The sequence below is a fragment of the Penicillium citrinum genome (assembly GCF_028827155.1).
Source record: "Penicillium citrinum strain IBT 23319 chromosome Unknown utg000006l:1.0-3011923.0:1.0-3012962.0, whole genome shotgun sequence".
Taxonomy (NCBI): Eukaryota; Fungi; Ascomycota; class Eurotiomycetes; order Eurotiales; family Aspergillaceae; genus Penicillium; species Penicillium citrinum.
The window spans coordinates 179,891-195,053 of NW_026622691.1; the positions used below are offsets into that span (position 1 = coordinate 179,891).

At 43.9% G+C, this 15,163-nt stretch overlaps 8 protein-coding genes across 8 annotated transcripts; 4 read left to right on the forward strand and 4 right to left on the reverse strand.

Moving 5' to 3' along the window:
* Window positions 1–72: 72 nt before the first annotated feature.
* N7469_006615 (cytidine deaminase) lies at window positions 73–769 on the reverse strand (the record flags this gene model as incomplete). Its single annotated transcript, XM_056645533.1, has 5 exons — window positions 73–120; window positions 180–261; window positions 309–394; window positions 476–609; window positions 649–769. The coding sequence occupies 5 exons, from the start codon at window positions 767–769 to the stop codon at window positions 73–75; spliced, it is 471 nt and encodes a 156-aa protein (XP_056498974.1).
* A 1,898-nt stretch (window positions 770–2,667) lies between these two features.
* On the reverse strand, window positions 2,668–3,897 carry N7469_006616 (pepsin-like aspartic protease; the record flags this gene model as incomplete). The annotated part of the gene is made up of 2 exons (XM_056645534.1): window positions 2,668–3,520; window positions 3,578–3,897. The coding sequence occupies 2 exons, from the start codon at window positions 3,895–3,897 to the stop codon at window positions 2,668–2,670; spliced, it is 1,173 nt and encodes a 390-aa protein (XP_056498975.1).
* Window positions 3,898–6,291: 2,394 nt separating this feature from the next.
* On the forward strand, window positions 6,292–6,657 carry N7469_006617 (Zn(II)2Cys6 transcription factor domain-containing protein; the record flags this gene model as incomplete). Its single annotated transcript, XM_056645535.1, has 2 exons — window positions 6,292–6,360; window positions 6,409–6,657. The coding sequence occupies 2 exons, from the start codon at window positions 6,292–6,294 to the stop codon at window positions 6,655–6,657; spliced, it is 318 nt and encodes a 105-aa protein (XP_056498976.1).
* Window positions 6,658–6,839: 182 nt separating this feature from the next.
* N7469_006618 (transcription factor domain-containing protein) lies at window positions 6,840–8,495 on the forward strand (the record flags this gene model as incomplete). The annotated part of the gene is made up of 1 exon (XM_056645536.1): window positions 6,840–8,495. The coding sequence occupies one exon, from the start codon at window positions 6,840–6,842 to the stop codon at window positions 8,493–8,495; it is 1,656 nt and encodes a 551-aa protein (XP_056498977.1).
* A 246-nt stretch (window positions 8,496–8,741) lies between these two features.
* On the reverse strand, window positions 8,742–10,098 carry N7469_006619 (NAD(P)/FAD-dependent oxidoreductase; the record flags this gene model as incomplete). The annotated part of the gene is made up of 3 exons (XM_056645537.1): window positions 8,742–8,885; window positions 8,936–9,226; window positions 9,277–10,098. 3 exons carry the CDS (start codon window positions 10,096–10,098, stop codon window positions 8,742–8,744), a joined length of 1,257 nt encoding a protein of 418 aa, XP_056498978.1.
* Window positions 10,099–11,022: 924 nt separating this feature from the next.
* On the reverse strand, window positions 11,023–12,099 carry zrfA (high-affinity Zn(2+) transporter ZRT1; the record flags this gene model as incomplete). The annotated part of the gene is made up of 1 exon (XM_056645538.1): window positions 11,023–12,099. One exon carries the CDS (start codon window positions 12,097–12,099, stop codon window positions 11,023–11,025), a length of 1,077 nt encoding a protein of 358 aa, XP_056498979.1.
* An 800-nt stretch (window positions 12,100–12,899) lies between these two features.
* N7469_006621 (ubiquitin carboxyl-terminal hydrolase) lies at window positions 12,900–13,699 on the forward strand (the record flags this gene model as incomplete). Its single annotated transcript, XM_056645539.1, has 2 exons — window positions 12,900–12,951; window positions 13,008–13,699. The coding sequence occupies 2 exons, from the start codon at window positions 12,900–12,902 to the stop codon at window positions 13,697–13,699; spliced, it is 744 nt and encodes a 247-aa protein (XP_056498980.1).
* A 379-nt stretch (window positions 13,700–14,078) lies between these two features.
* Window positions 14,079–14,784, forward strand: N7469_006622 (uncharacterized protein; the record flags this gene model as incomplete). The annotated part of the gene is made up of 2 exons (XM_056645540.1): window positions 14,079–14,181; window positions 14,240–14,784. 2 exons carry the CDS (start codon window positions 14,079–14,081, stop codon window positions 14,782–14,784), a joined length of 648 nt encoding a protein of 215 aa, XP_056498981.1.
* Between the last annotated feature and the right edge of the window lie 379 nt (window positions 14,785–15,163).

Consider the following 15,163-nt stretch of genomic DNA (forward strand, 5'->3'; position numbering starts at 1 on the left):
TTCGTCTTCTCATTCATTCATTCATTCATCTCATCTCATCTCTCGTCTCACCATGCACTATTGAAATCAAAATTATTCAATCTTAGGTAAATCCGCCGGACTAAACGAGTCAGGCAATAACTGCACATCACCTGGTGTTAGTCCATATCTACTAGATACAAGAGAAGATAAAAACATACCTCGCCCATCGATTTCACCTTATAACCACCCTCCCCATCATACATATACACCAAAAAGGAAGTATTCGTGAACTCCCGCATACTACGACATCAGTAAATCACCCACGCCAATCCGATTAGAATACTCACAATTGTCTACACATTCCACAAGGAGATGCACCGGGCGTGATATCCGACGCAACGGCAATGGCCTTGAACTCTTTATGTCCAGCAACCTGAACCTCTCATCAGCACAGAGACAAAGCAAAGCAGAAGAATAGCAGGACAGGGTAGAGTGAAAGGAATATAGTACATACAATAGCAGTCCCAAAAGCAACCCTTTCCGCACAAGTGCCAACAGGGAACGAAACATTCTCAACATTCGCACCAACAATATACTCCCCCGAAGAGGTAAGTATACATGCTCCAACGCGAAATTTCGAGTACGGACCTGCTCAGTTTGTTAGCGTATTGCTGTTGTGAGGTAAACCCCGCGCGCGGGGAAAAGAGGGAATGGAGTGAATACAGTAGGCGGATTCTTTGGCGGAAATTGCCCTTGATGAGAGGATTTCTAGCTCTGAGGCTGAGATTTGGTTTGGGATTGGAGGCATTTTTGTGGATGGGTGGAGTTGATTTTGGTGTGAGGTTGGCTGTTGTGAAAGAGAAGAGAGGAGGAGAGAAGAAGAAGAGAAGATAAAGTGAGGAGTAAGCGGTGAGTGGTTGTAGTGTTTTATATTTGTGGCAATAAGTGTCGATTGAATATAGCACGTAGAGATAAGACTATATTTAGTCCAACAATGGTGGTATAGCTCTCAACGTAACAATATGAATACAATCACTTGGAGTGTAATCTACTTACATACATTCATGAAGAAAATATCTGGTTCAAGATCATAGATATACTCCTGATAAATAAAGATATGATCCGCGTAGAAGACCTTGGAAAGCCATACCCTGTTTGAGTATATGTATATGGTTTTCGTGGCCTCATCATGTGTTTTCAACTATGATGAGATGCTCGGAGTAATACTCAATAGGACTATCTATATGGATTGCTGTTAACGGGTTCAGCAAATTATAGTGGTTACTAAAGTAAAAAAAATTAGAACCTCTATCTTTACGATTAGATTGGATGAACGACCTCGCTCAGGCTGTTGCTTTCTTAAAATCCCTTGGTCCCGCTCATGACGATTTATGACCGGAAAATACTCTACTTGACTGAGATCGACTGAAACTGTCTGACTTCGATTGTACTGCAAAAATTGGGGTATATCACGAAGCTTGCATGGCTCTTTATGGTAGACTGCTCAACGATAAAGAAAATCAGATCAAGGGGAATGTGGAACTTCCGACTATCTAGACCCTCGAACAGAACAGTTTGCCCTGGGTTCTCTATATTACTTGATTAATTACGGATTCGAGGTCTACGGTGACCGTTGTCTTACTGAAGATCCATACGAACATGGAAAGCTACGGAAGTGGAAAAGGGGAAACTAGCGAGATGGGAACCCTTGTTAAAACAATGTTTGGAAGATGGCTTTTGGCTATGGGCCGCTTCATTTATGAGATATTTTGTGGTCTCAGAGCGTGGTGGAAATTCTTCATATACAGTTTCTGCGTCAAGTCAAGGACTACCAAGCCAGTCGATAACAAGGGTCATGATGCTATGGACCAAAGTTGCTTGGAAAAGGACTTCATCTTCAAAAAGGGGATCTGCCAAGACTTGAAGAAACAAGGCCTTCTTGAGGTGCTTTCTTTGGGCGGCCTGAGGAAATTGGGTTCACCTTCTATTGATATACGTACAGTACAAGATCCTAGATATGATTACCACTCTCTATATACCCACTATATGGTTATATCTTTATCTTTGTTGTTTGTTGTCCAACAATGGTATTCGTTCGAATAGAAACAGCCTTTTAGGGCTTCCTTGTATACTTTGTAATCATAGTCGTTTTGTCCTAAACACATAGTATTATTGGATGATTCAATGTGTTAGAAAGTCTTCTGCTTTTTAATTAAGTTTGTACATACCCAAGTTACTGAATGAGCAAAATGATCGCAAAAGGAGGGCTATTATCAAAATCATCTAGATCCAATTTAATTCCTGTTCTCTATTTGAGAGGTAGTATTAAAGTTTTCTTGAATGAGTTTTCCCATAGGCTACAAAATCCTTTATGTAAGTAAATTTGCCTCTTATAGATTTTGAATCCTGATGTTATCTCTAAACGTGTTACACATTTCGGGTGATATATGTTATATTGTAAACACCGCGAAGGAATGCCATATGGAATTTGAAGTTACGAATGTGTGATGGTTGAATTGGGGGATAGTTCGAGATTTCTTCACAGCCGTGACTTGTAAAATTTTCTATATAGTACCTGAGAGGGAACGAGGTACTGACAGGTTTGTATAAAATATAGATTCTCATGGCTCAACAGAATGACATACCCTCAATCCTGTTTAGCTGAAGGATTCCCAGGGCAGTGCAAACTCATTAGTTGATCAGGATCTAAGCTTGAGGAGCAAAGCCGAGCTTAGGACCACTGGCATCAAACACAACATACTGGCTCTTGAGGAAGATATCACCAAAAATGGAGAAGCCAATACCGGTATTTGACTGGATGCCACCAAGGCACGAACCGGCACCGGAATCACCATAGTTGATTAATGATCCAGGGACGGTCGCAGTATAGCTACCAATCTGGACGCTGAAGTCAGGCAGATCGGCAGAACAGTCAAACACATACCCACCAACACTTTCATCATTCTTTGCTCCATTAACCTGCGCATAATAAGCGGAAACAACAGAATCATCAACAAGCAGCAGGGTAGTGCCGGTATCAGCAATACCATCAAATCCAGCACCAGACTTGCTGCCAACCTTATAGCTGTCGACAGTGAAGCTCCAGAAACCCTGGGAACTATCCACATCAGTATAGTGGATAGATCCAGTATACTTGGACGAGTCAATGAATCCAAAGTCATATACACCAGGAGCGGCGTGCTTCAAAGCAACAGCAAACAAAGGCTCGTCCAGCGAACTCTTGACATTATCGAAGAAAGTTTTCTGGGGAGTTGGGGAAACAGTGTTGATGCTGCTAAAGGCGAGTCCGAGAAGACCGTCATTATCGGTATCTCGCTGGAACTGCGAACTAATCTGCTTAGCAGCTTCAACAGCCTGCTTGGAAGCAGTCACTCCCCCAACAACAACGGTGTCAGTGTAAACATCACCGCTTGCACCGCTACCATCACCATACGAGATATCCCAAGAAGCACCGGACAACTTGGTACCACTCTTTCTAGGATTGTAAACAGCGTGACCAGACTGCTCAGAGGTGGAAAGCTCAGTGGAGAAAACCCAGCTATAGAAGTTATTAGCTGTGTTCATTTCATGCAGAGAATGTGCTCAGTCGACTTACAGATCAGCAGAACCAGTATCAAAGTCCAGGTTCAATGTGGTACCTCCAATAGATACAGGAGTCAGATACTCCTCATCATTACTGGAGGGAGTATTGGTAGCAACGCCACTAGCCGCAGCAGCAGCCTGGACATGCGATGGAACGGTAGCTCCATACTTGGAGAGAGCACGTCCATAGTTGGCAGCGAAGTTGCTCGCTTTTGTAGCAGGACGAGAAACCTGGTTGACAGAGAACTTGCTAGCAGGTTTGCTTGTGGGAATAGCTGTAGCAAGCGAGGCAAGGCCCGCTAGGGCAATTGGGATTTTATGAATGACAACCATTGTCGAAGATGGAAGGGCTTGCTTTGATGAGCGGGTGAGGTGCTTCTGAATAATGTTTAGAGATAGGATTCTCAAGACTCTTTATACCTTTTCAGTTCTTACTCTACTCTATAGTAGTACGGTCGAACAACCAGCTAGATATAAAATCACTATCGCGCCATATACAGGATATAGAACAAGATATTACCATCTTAGGAATATCGAACGACGATCTACAAAGCACACACGCTAAACAGCCACGTTCCAAAAGAAGCCTTCGAATGACTGACCATTGGTCGACACTAAACCTACTCCACTCGTATTCATTAGAGGAATGGACGAATAATATTGTGCATTGCTGAAGCTAGACAGGAAGTATATGAAGAGATCTGGCGCGTGCACGAATTTAGTCGATTTCGGATCATAAAATAATCTGCAGGTCAGAGGGGACCAAAGTTACAGGGCTTGTGCAATGGTGAAATCTGAAATTAAAGCTCCGTGATCATCTCGTGCTGTTTGATCCAATCGTTGAACTGGCCATGTCAATCAGGGTCACATCGGGGCAAATTAGTCTCAGACCCACACAGATAAGGTCTAGAGGTGGTTAATAGTTACATAGTCAACATGATTCTCGTAGAAAAGAAGAATTTGAAAGAATGAGACTGTATTTGAATTTATAAATTGTGGATTTGATCGTAAATCTACTAATTAATGTAAAGAACATGTGGTGCTAGTTTACAAAAAGGTGTGCAGTAGAAAATCTACTGACTCACCCTAATACTAATAGTAAGACGCCCGTGGAATATTCATAAGTCACACTATCTCAAAAAAAAAAAAACCAAGACATACCGACGGCCTCCGCGAGAATAAAATCAGAATTGAATGCTTGATAAACGCCACCGCGGGGGAAAATGCCGTATGAAGATAGCGCGACAGCCCTGCAATAACTATTCTCCACTATCAATGTGACGATTCACGGGGACTAAGGCTAATTTACCCCTCACAGATTTATTCAAGACAGCATTGTGAACTGTTTAAGGATTTCACGAAGTATAGGGATGAAAATGAAAATGAACTGATATTTGCACTAGCATCGAATTCGTTCGGCGGATTATCCCGCCTCCGAAAGCGAACTAAAAAACGTACCACGCATCTCGTCGGACGACCATAGGAACTCCGCTTTTTCTTGGAAAAGGCTTGACTTTGCATCGGCTTTGTTTAGCGAGGTGGTATTTCCTACGTAGCGTACTGATATTACTACTAGTTGGCTCATACTATCGAATAATTGCGAGAATCGTGGTGTAGGGAGAAGGAATAATCCTTGTACTTGAATTGAACTTGAGATTGAAGCCACACTAGACAACGCATTAAAAGAACTTGAGCCAAGAATCTGAAATCAGAAATACAACGCATCTATTGAAATAAGCAAAGCCAAGAAGCTTGGGAGATCCGCTTACTTCCGAGAAGGGCTTTCGCATACCACGGGCTCTAGAACGTGCATGATGGTTCTGCATGAAAATCACACCAGGGCTTGGAAGTATGAGGAAGAGGTGAAAGAATTCGCCTGGAGGAGAAGTGTTTGTATCAGGATAGGGCTTATTGCTTAGGCTCTACCTGAATGCGCTATTTTGTAGAAATTCAAGGTCCAATGACATCGAAGGATGGCCACCATGGTGCTACACAAAAGTCCGATGTGTACTTAAATCAGTTGGAAAATGGTTTGTATGAATCTTGGAAGATCTCGACAAATACAAATTCCGTCGGAAACTTCTATATGCGCTTCACTGATTTGGGGCTTACTACTATTCTTGATTATGTTTCACTGACACATAGATCCCATTCATTGTCTTCGATACCGACTTCTTTTATATCCATACTTGGGTTCCTATCTGTACATTAAGGGCAAGCTTGACTTCATTTACATATTGAATTCGTCGACAAAAAATTGGGTCATGTCTTTGGTTTGCTCGGGGTGTCTTAGGCTCTGATTGAGAAGATGGTCAATTTAGCTGCTGTGGCACTTAACCGTACTTGATAGCTACTATGAGAATATAGTACTAATATGAAAACATGCGACCTTCTGGACCCATACTTAACATATCTAAGAATCATTATTACGATTGTATATCCGTCCTGACACGCATTGATGGCTCAACAGAACTACATAATGAAGTCCGGATTCTGAATCAGACCCAGCAACCTCCAAGGGTGATAGTTTGGCCAATATATTCGTTATTAGAAGATTATGGCAAAATCCTCCTGATGGCATAATCTAATGATAGAATACTGAAGTATATCGAATTGTATGGTGAATGTCACGTGTATTCCACCGGAAAGATTTCCCTTTTTGGCTTCGATTCCGGCGACTCCGAAACATACACTGATCATTTGCATCAAGATGAGTCCAACCGGAAGATGGCATCACGAGTAAAGCGGACAAAGGTAGGCCGAGCCTGTGGAAGATGTCGTCGTCAGAAGTTGAGGGTAAGTTTATTCGCCAAATATGTTCGTACCGGTCCCTAATATGATCAGTGCGACATCCAACGGCCATGTACTCTTTGCCTTCGCGCTGGAGTGGAGTGTCAAGCGGGGGATCTGGATCAATTTATACCTTCAGACCCTAAAAGGCATACCAATAAACGAAAACGTCGAGGCTCTACGCGCGAGCGGGCATCACGACGAAATGGTCCGTCTGGCGATCAGCGATTAGGCGGAGAGTCGTGGTCTAGTTCGACTCTGTCGCTAGTAACAGGAGTGAGCATGACACCAGACAAACATTAAACACATGTATAGTGATAGCTCACTGATTGATAAAGGCCTTTCAATTCCATAATTCTACGCCCAACACTTCCATGACAGCATTTCCAGGTGGTATAACTAGTGGTTCTTTGCCGGAGAGAAGATCGACCAGATCTGGTATATCCATTCCATGGATGAAAGGGTCACGATCTTTGATAGCAGAAATGATAAAATTACTGCCTTCACGAGAAGTTGCATCTCTGCTGATCGATACCTACTTCGACCGCGTACACTGGTTCATATTGATATTCCACCAAGATGACTTCCGACAGGAATGGCAGCAACTGTATGCGCTGTCAACTAAAGACTTGTTGGAGAAGTACCACAACCCTGGATTCATCAGTACATTTCTAGTTGTGATTGCTATTGGACTACACTATGCGGGTTCATATCGGCACGGAATTCTGCAAGCTCACGACGTCGATCCTGTAGCTCTGAAAGAGACCATATTCTCAGCAATTCGGGCAAGACTGCTAGATATTGTATCTTTTGGCTCACTAGAGTCTGTACAAACGTGTGTCTTACTAGGGACATACTATCTTTATCATGGAAACCCCGATCTTGCCTGGCCAGTATGTGGCTGTGGGTTGCGAGTGGCACAGGCACTGAATTTACACAGAAAAATGCCCACCAGCAACATATATGCACAATATCGCGAATCTGAGACGCGCAAACGCTGTTGGTGGGCTATATATGAAATCGAGACATTCTGTTCAATGTCCTACGGATATCCACACGGTATCAACGATGCAGATTGTGATGTCGAGTTATTGGACCCATTGGCCACATCATCTGGCCAGTCACCTGCGACATTCGATGAAATACACCAGTGCCCGGCTAGTCTTCTCTCTTATAAATATCTGATGTCAAAACTGTCAGTGCTTGTTAAAGATATCCTGACAGATCTATATGGAATTAGCCACCAAAGCAATGGCCAAAAAGACAAGTCTGGTTCGCACAACTTGCAAAGCCTCATCTGCAAGATATCGAAGTTAGATGATCGGCTACGTCAATGGAAGAAGGACATACCATCAGCCTTACACCCAAGCACAGACATTACGAGCTATTCGTCTGCTGAAGAAATGGATCATGATATTGGAGCTTCGGGTCCTAAATTTGAGAAACACATCTATCAACTCCAAGCCCTTTCCCTCGAACTCACATATGAGAATGCTCGAATTCTTCTCCATCGCCCTCTACTTTCTTACAAACTTATCAATCAACCCGATACCCAAGCAACAGGTCTTTCATCTACACCCCTATCTTTAAATCCGCTTCAACTGTCTTCAGCGGCTTGTCGAGACGCTGCCTTACACACATCAAATCTGGGAGACTCGCCAATATTCAACCTAGCAGCCGATACCTACGCCGCGGCATTTATTGGAATCCACACGTTCACCGCGGGCGTCATGCTATGTATATTAACCAGCATTGAACCTCTAAGCCCTCATGCCCATGAATCCAAAATGGGTCTGAGTAGGCTGATGAGAATGCAAACGCACTTGAAATCCAGGACTCAGTCTACCTTAGCCGCACAGGGTCTAGAAATTATAGAGCGCTTAACTCGATTAGTGATGGAGAAAGAGTTGAAGGAAATACTCAATGATAAATCTGGCTCTGATTGTAGAACCCAGCGGGTTCAAGATCAAAGTCATGAGGATGCAACACAACCACAAAGCAGTGCTACGAATGATCTCCCCGAAGTGCAGAAAGAGGGTATTTTCGATTTCATTGAAGACCCGGCTATGTCACAGGCGCTTTTTGACTTTGATCAAGGTGAGACCCTACTCTTTATTTTTTTCTTGGCTCAACCTAATTAGAACTAGTTATCTCCGGAAATGATATCAGTGTTCCTCTTGAACCCTTATTTCCCGATCTGGCTGGCCTTGGAAATGGGTTTACCCAGGAGCAAGCTTGGATTTGGGGGATGGATAGTTCACAATTTCCCAGATTTGATTAATTATACCACTGTCCTGACAATCGATGTGTTTATTTACAGGAGAGTAGTCAACATGAAAAATAGGAAATCAGAATTGAAGTTAGGCAAGCTTTGGAATAATCTCCCATCACACCTGGCTCTTCACAGTAGGGTCAAGATAAGGCGTTGCCCCGAAGAATTTCCACACCCTCTTGCTGTCGAGATCGATATTGGACGAACTTGATATAACCAGCTCCGCCTTCTCATCAGAAATGTAGGCCACACTCCTTGTCTAGTGAAGGGTCAGAAACACAATCGGCGTTATTTCGAGAGTTATCTTACAAGTCCCATAGTCAATTTCGTCAGTCCTTCCCACCATTTCTGTTCATATTGGACCTGCTTCTTCCCGTAAATGTTACGAACAATATTCTTCGCCGCAAGTTGACCTTGCTGCATAGCAGAACGACCATTCTTGATATCTCCAGCGTCAATTACATCGCCCGCCACGTATATACGGGTATATCTCTCATCGTCAATTTGCAGAGATGGCTTCACGTGGATATAACCAGACTTGGAGAACGCGGAGGCAAACTTTGCCAGGGATGTGTTGGGTTTCTGACCAATACATTTTATCTCCAAAAACATTAGCAAAGCATCTGTCAATACGTGTTATCCAATCATACCAAACAATCAAAATGGATAGATCTGCCCCTCAGCTCGATATCACCAGTTTCGTTGCTCGGGATAGTAGGTTTCTCGCCCATCACCAAATTAACACCTAAATCCACCAAAGCTTTACTCAGGGCCATATGAATCTTGGTTCCAAAACCATGATTTAGCAAAGTCTGCCGCGAATGAATCAGCGTGATGTTTTTATCCGGGTAACGATCCTTTGTATCCGCAGCTATCTCAACACCTGCAGGACCACCACCAATAACAACGATGTCCCGAGAAGCCAAAATCTTCTCCTGTTGAGCTTGAAGTGCTTTTATCCCGTCCTTTTTATCAACCGCTCCAACCCGAGACGGAAGAGCAGCTGAGGAGCCAGTCGCCAGAAGCAGATACTCATAATCAACACGCTCCCCCGACGAAAGCCGAACCTGGCCCTCGCCATTTCCATCCTCACGCGGTACAATCTCTTCAACCGTATCTTGAATCCAGGAGTACGACCCAGACGGAGCATGTAAGTATGGACCGTACGGAATAAAAGCCTTCATGTCGTGACCCTCAACCACACTGAATCGAGGCAGAACCCACGTAAATTGGAAATGACTATTCCTCTCAATCACAATGACTCGATAACCCGATGGAATACAGTTCACTAGAGTTTTAGCAGCATTGTATCCTGCAAAGGAAGCGCCCACCACGACGATGTTCTTGGGATTGGAGCCTGCTTTGTATGTTTGGCGGTGGATGAAAGTCGAGACCAATCCTTGGAGATGGGTGGTAGCTTGACGGATGACTACGTCGAATATCTTGACGATAAGAAAGATTTGTGCCAACATTGTATATTGTTTAGGTAGTGAGTTAGAAATTGAAGAAGAGGAATGAGAGTATGAGAGCTCAACTTATCAGATGATCAGATAACTTTATTGATCCGAAAATCGGAGCGGAAACTCCGCGGAGCCGATATCAGCAAGCACACAGACAGGGGACATAGAATGGAGTTTCTTTACATATTAATATGGAGAGGTGGGGTATTTCGTCAAGGGTTACTTTATTTTATCTAGTGCTGACTATATCAATTTGGACAAAGACCGGTATCAGACTATGGCCACGACACAAGCATGATATTGCTGGGATTAACTATGCTGGATAGCAGACGGGGAAATTAAGCCCTATCATACAGCGTCAAGATACGGATCTACTGAAAATCCACTCAAAAGCCCTGTTCTATACTCATTGATTACCAGATTTGATGTATTGACTAGAGTATCCAAGTGGCACTGTTGTAGTTGTTGCTGTCATGATATTGAGGGAGAGGAATAGGACTAGAGATCTCTTCCTTTACGATGTCCCCGCCCCCGTTCTAGTCCTGGAGCTCAATTTAGACCTGAGAACATGGAGTTTTGATATTTTCATACATTCGGATGTAGGGGAGGACGTTTCGCAGGCAGAGGGATTTTCACAAGAGGAGTCTTTCGAAAAGCAATTCTTGCCAGTGGTTCCTTAGGCTGATTCCTTGTAAATAACTTTCCTGTAGTCTAAGAGCCAAGTTAAGTATGCTCTTTGTCTGTCATCAATCTTTAAAACTGGTGCACTTTGAACGTGTTTGCGGAGAACATAGGATACACGGAACTCAGGTCTTCATTATCATCCCTTTTCATGCTAACTCTGTCTAGTAAAACTCCGCCTAGTAAGGTTGAACCAGCGCCACTAAGAATACATAGCACACATCGTGCATCAAAAAGCTCTTCTCACTCTCACAATCAGGCCCATTTACCTATCAAAGCCATAATTCCCGCACCCAGAAGGGTACACATAACCATGAACAACAGGCGAGAACGACGCTTAGTGCGACAAGGATCGAATAAAAAGTCTCTCGCAAGAAGCTCAACCAGACCACTGTATATTAGAATCCCTGCAGAAACGGCATTCAAGACACCCTGTATGATCAAGGATACTTTGGAGCCGGGGACATATGTAGTTCGGACACCCAGACCAATCGCAATCGATATAGGAGTTGTCAACCCATACGCCGCGCACAATATCCATGGAAGCCAGGTATGTTTTCCGAAGGGGATGGCAGACATTCGGGCTCCGATACCGAGACCTTCAAACGACTGGTGGAAGACGAGGACTGGGTAGAGGGTTGCGAATTCGGAGCCTGTGACACCGAGATTGAGGCCGATGATAACGGAATGGAAGATGATTCCGAATTCGAGGAGTAGGAAGGCGGCGATTTGTTGACGGAATGAACGTTCAGCCATCTGCGAGTCTGAGTCTGAGTTCGGACTCAGATCTTCTGTTTGTGGGGTGGGTAGGTGTGCAGCCTTTTCTGTATCAGGGGGTGGTTGAACATCGAGGTGATGCTCGTGTTGAATGAAGACATCTGTAGCCGATTCATCCTTGTGTACTCCGTACTTCTGTTCAACGTAGACCTCAGCCGCGAGGTCTAGGAGGAATATCACCACGATTGAAGCAAGCACGATGGCTGCACACCAGGAATATTCGGCCCAATATCCGGACTGACCAACGCATGTCTTCGGTCCAATGCGTTTGTATGCTGGGTCCAGGAGATGGATGAACGCAGTGGCTACGATGACACCTGTTCCGAAGTATCTGGCGAAGATATACACGCTGAAAGGAATTTTCCACCCAGGGATTCGCTTTGATACTACCGGGAAGAGAGTGAAGGCCGATGATACGAAGAGAATCACGAAGATGGATGAAATGCGGGCACCCAGGTGGCCATTGTAGTCATTCCCGGAGATCTCCAAGTAGCACAACACATCTTCCTTGCTGGCGGTGTTCAAGTTGACACTGGATGGATCAAAGGAAGGCATGTTCCTAGAACACCAGAAGAAAATGGAAACTTATTTGATAATTGGCAAAGGGGAGATGAAAACCGAATCTGGAACTCATTTTATACAATGGAAGTGAGTACCTTGGGATCTTGAAGATTACACTCTCGAACATCACCCCGTGTGGTCCACGGCAATTGAAACTGCTGCCTGGTTCGGCAACGCGAGGAATATCTCCGAAATGAATCGATAGGGCTGATAGACCCACCAGGTATGTCTTGTTTAGTCTTGACTCGCATGCTAAGAGTCCGTAGGGCTGAGATGAGCGGGGTCTATTCCGTTGAATGACCATTGTCGATGGCATGATTGGGTACTGTGGAGACTCGCTTGTCTCGGCTGTTTGAGGACCCTGAGAGTTAGTGAGCTTTTAACAGGTTTATGCTGCGAAGTTGAATGACAGTGATTTCGGTGTACGGAGATAATTTCATTCAGTATGGATATGACTGAAAAATGTCAACTGCTACTTCATACTCATGTAATGGGCTTGTAGAATTCGATGGTGCTGGTAGTGCTGTGCTTCCACCAACTAGCTCTCTCACTTTCCAAATCCCATCTCCTTAACCACTTTCTAGGCTAATACATTTATTGTTTCTCTCTCTATTATCCTCTGCTGGCTCTTAGGGTACGCCGAGTCTGCTGACTGCCAAGCCTTCTCAGCCTCATCTTCTCCGCCCCTCCGCTCGTCCCCGCTTCTTCCCACTCAACTCCACACCTCCAACTTACGCCATCGCCTTACCTCAAACCACCTTATTTCACATGAAAACCCAAGCTACGTACTCAATATGGCACCTGCGGCCCAAATAGTGAACGGTCGGAAAACTTTCATCCCTCTTGGTTCGTTCCTCCTGGAGTGATAGCCGGACGAAACTCATCCACTGAGCATGAGATAGAGAATAACCCGGATGTACTGGCCCATCTCTGCGAGAACCTAGGTGTCGCGCCTGGTCTAAGCTTTCACGATGTCGTTGCTACATCACCGGAGATGCTAGAATGGATTCCTCGACCCATACACGCACTAGTCCTCCTAGCCGATTGGCCAATCTACGACGCGGCCCGAACGGAGATAGCGAAAACGATTCCGGAGTATAAGGGATCTGGTCCGGAGGAGCCAGTCATTTGGATGAAACAGACTATCGGGCATGCCTGTGGGCTTATGGCCCTTCTACATTGTCTATATAATTACCGCGATGCGGAGTATGTCACGCCGGAAACTGAACTAGACCAGTTGTTAAAGCAGGCAATTACGTTGGGACCAGCAGAAAGAGCAGATTTACTCTATAATTCAAAATTCTTGGAGAATGCGCATATGGAAGCTGCTTCTAGGGGATCATCAAGGGCGCCTTCGCCTGCTGAGGACAATCACCATCATTTTGTTGGATTTGTGCAGAAGGATGGACAAGTCTGGGAATTAAATGGAGGTATGAATGGTCCTCTTTTGCGAGGAAGCTTGGAAGATGGGGATCTCCTTAGTGAAAAGGGGTTGGCTCTAACTGTGAAGGACTATTTGGATGCTGCAGCAAAGGGAGGGAATGGGGAAATGAGCATTGTTGCAGTCGCTGGGTACAATGCGCAGCTACTTTAACCGGACTTCTTTTTTTATTCTTTTCAAGCTTGGATTAGAGTTTTATTCTTTGTGATTAAATATAATATCAGTTCCAATATCTCGTTCCAGTACGTGGTTCATCTTAGGAGCTACCCTCTTTATTGAATGATTTATGTTACTCTGTTCTAGACAACGGAAATAGATTCTTTGCCCTATTGTATTTCTTTTTCTTTCGTGTCTATACAGTGTCTAAAATTGACAAAGAACTCCGGCTCCAACTCTGGATATACTTGTCAACAAGGACAATAAGTCATAATGGACCTTTGTCGAGGCCGAGTCTTCAAGATTAATGACAAATTGTTCCCGATATAAATAATTCTATTGTTCGGGTTTAGACGAAACGTCTATAAAAAGAAGCATGTCCAGCTACCAGGGACCACTCTCATCAGATACAGACAATCCACTTCAAAAGAACAACCTCGATCAATACGAATATCGAGTCCTCTTTATACCACATATCGGTACGTACCTTTTCAGACTGACAGTCACTCTTATACCCTATGGATAGTCTTATAATAGGTCAATTCGCCGACCTGCGTGCGTACCTGGTCAACGAGATCATGTCCCGCTGCAAACAACTCTACGATCAGCCCGAGACGTCGCAAGATATCGCCGATTTGCTTGAAAACTTCCCCGAAACCCTTCAATTACTTAAGACTTCCGGGCAAGAAGAAGCCAAGATTACCAATACTATGCCACCCATCTGTTATGAACAGCGAATCGACCGTCTTATTTCAATCATTTGTGTACTACAAAGTCACATTGAGAACAATGTTCTTGCTACAACTGAAGTTCCCCACATCCTTAGTGAAATGTGTGCTCACATCGGAAGACTAACTATTGATAGACGGGAACAAAGTGACTATCTCGAAATGATGGAGGACTATGCTGTGCATATCTCTGATTCGTACTGGGCTCCACGGGAAGACGGGAGAGAGCCTGCGATTACATACGACCAGTCCCAGGCCGAGGCATTCAGTATTTGGAATCGTTTGAATGGTCCTATCTTTGGCTGTGATTGTCGTCAATGTTCTGCACCAAGTGTGGATCAAGCTGATATGTAAACGCTCCTTGATTACTGTTTGCTTTTTAGATACACTAGACTTCTCTCGTTGAAGGTTTTATAGAAATAACCACTATTCTTTGCATGTTTTTGCTACTCCCATGTAGTTTCACAAAAACTAATTTCAAACATGAGAAAATTAGATTCAGATATTACATTTTTTTTTATTTTATGAATTAACATAAGTAGATTCTCATGTAAATTTATTGCGATAAATTTGAAAACGAAAAATTCAAATTTGTATTGGGGGTGGACACATACTTGTCACTCGATGTATACTTGGGCTATCATGGAATGTTGCAGTACTTACAAGTATATCTGCTCATTGAATAGTAATAACTACTTTATGCTAAAGAAGTTGAACTTAGTGTACTGCTGGT